Raw genomic sequence first — 6,284 nt, 5'->3', positions numbered from 1 at the left:
GGATAAACCACCAGGAACTTCAGGATAAACCACCAGGAACCACAGGATAAACCACCAGGAACCACAGGATAAACCACCAGGAACCTCAGGATAAACCACCAGAAACCATAAGATGGATAAACCACCAGGAACCACATGATAAACCACCAGGAACCACAGGATAAACCATCAGGAACCACAGGATAAGCCACCAGGAACCACAGGATAAACCACTAGGAACCGCAGAGCCAACCACTGGGGAAGTTGGATGAAAGCAGCTCACTAAACAAGGCTCCATGAAGGCAGTTCTTGTCCACACAGAGGCGGCCAGGATTGCTGCCCCAGAACTGCCATTCAAGCTAATCTCTGCTGTCATTCTGGGCAAGCTGCTGGGTTAAGCATGGGCCCGATGTTTGCTGGCTGCTAATGACTTCTACAGGACACTTAAACTATCTCCTTCTGTCTCCATTGGTCTGTAGAGACAGCATTCGTTCCATTGTTCCAAGGGAACACGCGGCTCATCCAATATGCCTGTTTCTACAGAAATATGACTGCAAAACATATGTGCAATTATTCTCTCACACTTGCCACCATGAAAAGCTGCTCAGCCCAGAGGGTGGGGTCTCAGCCCAGAGGGGCGGGGTCTCAGCCCAGAGGGCGGGGTCTCAGCCCTCCTCTGAGAGGAAGGGAAGCCCCACAAAAGTCCCAGAAGGTAGGAGAAGAGCCCGTGTCCATGGAACTTGGCAGGTCATCTTCTACGTTCCCAAAAGTGTATCTGCGGTGACGGACTGTCTCTTATGTGCCACCACAGGGGAGTATTTATCCTTTTCCACGGGGAACAGGGAAGAACACCACATGGGGAGTCTCACATCCCGTGAGAACAGGCCGGCAGCTCTCCACAGCTGTCCATTCTTCCTTAGGCCAGGCCTTCGAGACCGAGAGGCAGGAAGGCGCCAGGACAGACTCCAGGCAGGAGGAAATGGAAGCGCACCTTCTGCATTCTTCATTATCCCTGTGGAGCATCATGTGTTCTGCCTGCACCGGCTATGCTCTGGAATTGTGTTCTTGGCATCTATGGGACTTCGTGGGTCTCAGTGTCCAAAGGCAGTGACAGCAGCTACGGGAACCCTATCCAGGCTACCAAGAGACAGTACTAACAGTCTTGCATGTGGATGTGACAAGAGGCCAGGAGAGCAGAGCAGGGTTTCAGGTCGAGCTGCAGCCTGAGGAGATAGCATTCTTCCCGAGATGGAGACCAGGGAGATCCTTCTCGAAGCCAACATGGAAATTCCATCGAAAGGCAGAGGCCTTGGAGCTGCTGCTGCTTCTGCTGGTGCCACCTGCCCTTGGAATCACCACCAGGACCATCTCATTCCCTGACCCTAGACATAGCTGCCTCCAGTGCTCCAGAGAGGAGAGAGTCAGTCCCGAGCCAAACTTTATCCCAAAGGACCTAGGGGTCCCTGTGGCTCCAGTAGATGAAGGTCCAGTTCCCTTTTGGGAAGCCCCACTAGCACCGCCTGGGGGTGTCACACTGAGAAACCAGACCTGCTCCCCAACATTGCGATGAACCACTGCAGCACCCCTTCTCCAGAGCCCAAAGGACCCAAGCAGTCCAGGAGTTGCAGCCCCAGCTTCATCTCTAGGCAACCAGAGATGAAACTGAGGTACAGAGGAAAGGGGTAAGGTGAGACAGCAATACAGTGACCTCACTCTCTGAGCCCAGGACACCAGTGATCCCTGGAAAACAGAATGAAGCTGCACTTTAAGGTCCCAGACACTGGGGGTTCCCAAGCCTTCTTCCAGCTCTGTGTGCTGTCAGCCCCCACTTCACAAACGTGGTCCCCCGATGGTTACAAGTCTCCCAAGTGCTGCTTACATGTGGTCACAATGTTGGGTCAGTCCTAGGGCTCTGACAGCTCTTTCTATCCGAGATGGTCAGAGGTGGACATTCATGTCCTCCCCAAAGTGTCATTTTGCTTGGCGAGGCCTCATACTTCATGTCAGTATGACTCATTAGACAGGGGTCTCCTGGGGGCCATACCTGAGGACCTGTGTCTTCAAAACAAGTGATTTCACCCCATTCACCAGGCCCACAGGTCAAAGAGACTCAATTCAACATTTACTCAGCACAGCTCTGGGCGTCTCATAACTGCCTCTGCTGGTGCCGTAAGACAAGCCACCTACCAGCCAGGTTGCAGGCCAGCCCGGCTGCGTGAGCAGGCATCTTCCCACTTAGAAAGGTCTGTCTAGACCTGGGATCTCAATCTCCCCACAGGAGACACTGGGCAACAGTTACAGATGATTCGTTTGTCACGACTAGGGGGTCTCGACAGGACATTGCTAACTAAAATGCAAGCCAGGAGGCTCACAGCCCCACAAGTCCACAATGGCAAGTCCGAGCCAGTCCAGTCCCGCTGGACAACTGGGGCCATCTTACCCATGGCCGGCAGAGCTTCACAGGATATGAACAAGCCAAAGCTAAGAATGGAAATAGGAGAGGCAAAGCCCTGGTCAAACAGGACCTCGCTGCAGACCACCTCCCCTGAGGTTCACAGGGTCTGTAGCACTGGGCACATGAGCCCTGTGGGGTTGACACCTTTGTTGGCAAGCACCTGGCTCCACATAGAACACTCACTGGCTTACAAGTATTCGGAACCCAGGCAGCTGTTGGCATCCCCCCCTTACCAGTAGGATAGCTAAAATAAACAGCTTTTGAAATAACTCTCTTGTGAGCCATGAAGAGAAGTGAGCCTTGAAAATGACATGGCCCAGCCCGTAAGGATCTCCTTCCTTCCACATTATCTACATCAAAGTCCATCTGTCTCTACCCGCTGCCCTACCCTGCCTACCTGGAAGCCCACAGAAATAACCACCGACGTCACAGCATACCTACCTGTAGTGGCAGAGGGTAGGAGGAACAGGTTGGCACACCCATAGACGGAGGGCACAAGCCGGTGTAGGCGAGGATCTGCTGTGCAGGGTTGTAGAGGATCTGAGGTGGCGGCGATGGGCCATAGGCCAGCTGAGACAGAGGGACCTGTGAAGAGGGGAGGGGCATGACCACCCGACCCTCACAGCCACTCGAGGTAGTATTCAGACCTGCAGCCTGGCCTTCTGGAGAGCCCTAACCCAAGCCACGAAGAGTAGGCCTGTCTTCTCTTCATGACCTCACAGAAAGGCCTGGCATCCTCTACACATGGTCTCTCCATTGGAGTCACCACCTGGAGCTGCCACCTGAAGAGGCAGCCTGGTAGAGCCCAAGGACTAGACTATGGGAATCTGGGACGTGCCAAGACATCCCCTAAATTTCCCTAGCAACAAGAAGGAAGAGCTAAGCAATGGTTCTGGAATGCCGCTGAAGAACGCAACCAATGGCCGACGCCCCTGGGACCACAGGACAAGCAAAACAAGAATGGCCCAGGCAATGGTTTACAGCCCTGTGGACTTGGAAGGAACCCTAAAGGGTTTGCCATGGGCCCTGAGAGGACAAAGGGGAAGTTCTACCAGTGATGTAAGGCTAGGGCTCAAGGGTAGATTCAACAGGGCTGGCTCAGAGAGAAGTTCCGAGGAAGGGGTGAATTTCAGCTTTCACATTCATTCAGCTTGTTAAAATGGGGTCCAAGCCCTACCCAGAACCACCCCATCCAGGCAGCCATGAACCCCACAGTGACAGAGTGACATTTTGTTCTTAGATGGCAATAAGGTCTTCCTGCCTAAGAGGGTGGGAGAAGATTCACCCAGTGGGTTGTCAGGTGCCGTATCTAGAACCAGTGACTGGTGGTCCTAGTTGCCACCTGACATGCAGGTGACTTGGGAGTTTGGGTCTTCCTTTGAGGGAGCCACTGAGTTCTCCTGAAGGGGAAGGCCCTGAACTCTAGGCTAGGGTTGACTGGATGGAAACACACAGGAAGCCACCACTCACCATGTCCTTGAAGGCCCCCAGGACCGCAGCTGTGATAATGCCCAGGCACAGGCCCAGTACATTCAGCACTGCGGACACCCAGAGCAGCCGGTACAGGTGGACCACGTCCTGGCAGCTACGCACGCCCACAAACTCATAGTAGGCAGGCGAGGGCTCTGTGCTGTAGGAGGGAGAATAGTTACTGCCCCCATTGCTAGATCACAGCCAGATGACAGGCCGCACCACAAACCCTGGGGCCCCCAGTGCCCGAGGCCTTCTGGCTCTAACAGTGCTGGTCTCCTCTTACACAGGGGAAAATGTTGAGTTAGACAAGTTAGAGACCTCTGCTTCTCTATGGACTAGCCAGGGAGGCTCCACGGGGCCCCACAGTGAGGCGTCAGATGGACACAGGATGTCCCAAATTACTAGCTCTGGGCCCCTAATGGCCAACTGGGACAGTGGCTGAGCTACCCTCCACGCCAGAATAGTAACCAAGCATTTTTGTGTTTTCAGTTCTCCACGTGTTTCCCAAGAAAACGCTGTAGGTAGGTCTCAGCTCTGAGTGGGAACGAAGCGGCCCACGGCTGGAATGTGCTGGCCAGCTGCCTCAAGGTGTGTGGACCTCCCTGGACCTCCAGGTACTTCCACACACTGGACGCTCTTGGATGGAAACCCAACCACTCCGAGGACCCACCATTGAGATGCTGAAATTAGATGCGGCAGGAAGAAGCAGGAAGTGCAAGTGGATGCAGGAAGGAAGAAATGGGGGCCCCTCTGGCTCACGGACAGATGTCCTGCCCAGGGTCTTTCTTGTGCTCATGCACATGCATGTGTGTGCATACTATGCATGTTTACATGTGTGTGCACACAGACTCCTGATGCAGCCTTACCTTCCACAGGCGTAGAGGTCACAGCAGTAGCACGTGTTGCTCCTCACCTTTAACTGGCACCGTCCATTCAAAGAGTAGCAGGTGACCTGGGGTAGAGTGACAGCCAGGCTTATACCTTATCCTACACAGGCAATTGGCAGCCTGTGTCCAAGACCTTCTCCTGCCCAGGAGCAGAGCTTCATTGCCAGGACCCTCACTGACCCATGTTAGGATGGGACAGGGTGGGGCTGGGTGCGTGAGGCAGGGCAAGACTAGGCAGGGCAGGACAACATGGGACTGAACAGGACTAGGCAAGGCAGGGCTGTCAGAGTCTCACCCCATCCCCCACAATATACAACAGCTCCTTTCTGGAATGCCCGGCACATACATTTTCAACCTTCTGTGGTCTGAAGACCTCAGGTCTTATTGATAAGAGAATCTGTGACCTGTTTGCCATCCTGACTTCTGCCTCTCCTTGGCCTGGGCACTTGGTGTGACCAGCCTTGTTCAGCTGAGTCAACAAATCTCCACAGCACTAGTGTGGAGCATCTGCCCACTGAACCACACTGCCAGTGCCCACCTGGGCCAGTCTCAAGGGTCAGCTGCTGTGTGTGCACTTGCTCTTCCTGGTATCTCACTCAAGAGTGAGGTCATACTTCAGCTGCCCCAGTCCAGAGAATCCCTTGAACACTGCACATGTGTTACTCCAGTGTTTCCGGGCAGTGACTAAGTTAGTGAAGATGCTAATGGGGATGCTAATTGACCATGCAGAACTGGGGAGATGAATCCCGACACTGTGCTAACACTGTGTCAAAGAGGAAGGCGCACAGCTGTGATCTCAGAGAGAACCCAGGCATTGAACTCTCAAGGATAGCTCCTGGCTCCCAATGCCTTTGTATCCATACAGCAGAAGATCTGTGTGAACCAATACAGCCATTTTAATCAGACACAGAAGGGGGATGTGGAAGGCACACTTGCCGAACGGACTCACCTCTGTCTGATAGACGTCATACAAGTACCCAACCCCACTGGAGTAAAACTGGCATCTTCCCGCAGTGAGAGGCCTTGGCTCCTAAAGAAATAAATGTAGACCAGTCAGAGTGGTCATCCCCTACCAGGAATGGCCATTTCAGACTTGCCTTCCATGGGCTGGGGCAGAACTGAGGCCACACGAGTTATTGATTTCCGTAGCAATCGTGTGGTGTCCACAGGGGGAAAGATTACAGATACCCTCCATCTGTCTGCTGGGCAGACATCGGCACAAGGACAAGGGGCGTGCTGCTGAATGGGCCACGGGGTGTTCTACACCTCGCCAGGGGCACCAGGTTTCTGTCTTTCTAAAAGTAAAGCAAATTTCTTCTTCTAGGAGGGACAAGGAAGATTTGGGACTGATTCAATCATCCATCCTAAGTGCCCATATATTCATCCATTCTCTCAGTCACCTATACATCCAGTCACCTATGCATCCAGCCATTCAGTCACCTGTGCATCCAGTCACTCAGTCACCTGTGCATCCAGTCACTCAGTCACCT

General features: G+C 53.5%; 1 protein-coding gene across 1 annotated transcript in view; it reads right to left on the bottom strand.

Annotated features, from left to right (window-relative positions):
* Positions 1-6,284, bottom strand: part of Tmem255b (transmembrane protein 255B) — a 27,862-nt gene that overhangs the window by 2,433 nt on the left and 19,145 nt on the right. Inside the window, exons 5-8 of the mRNA XM_021219696.1 lie at positions 5,744-5,824; positions 4,774-4,859; positions 3,905-4,064; positions 2,876-3,019 (exon numbers count right to left, since the gene is read on the bottom strand). Of these exons, the coding sequence (XP_021075355.1) occupies positions 2,876-3,019; positions 3,905-4,064; positions 4,774-4,859; positions 5,744-5,824 (471 nt within the window). The remainder of the gene's footprint in view (positions 1-2,875; positions 3,020-3,904; positions 4,065-4,773; positions 4,860-5,743; positions 5,825-6,284) is intronic.

Source organism: Mus pahari, chromosome 19 (assembly GCF_900095145.1).
Source record: "Mus pahari chromosome 19, PAHARI_EIJ_v1.1, whole genome shotgun sequence".
NCBI lineage: Eukaryota > Metazoa > Chordata > Mammalia > Rodentia > Muridae > Mus > Mus pahari.
Note: the sequence above shows the minus strand (reverse complement) of the source record. Positions and strands in the feature narration are given on the sequence as shown.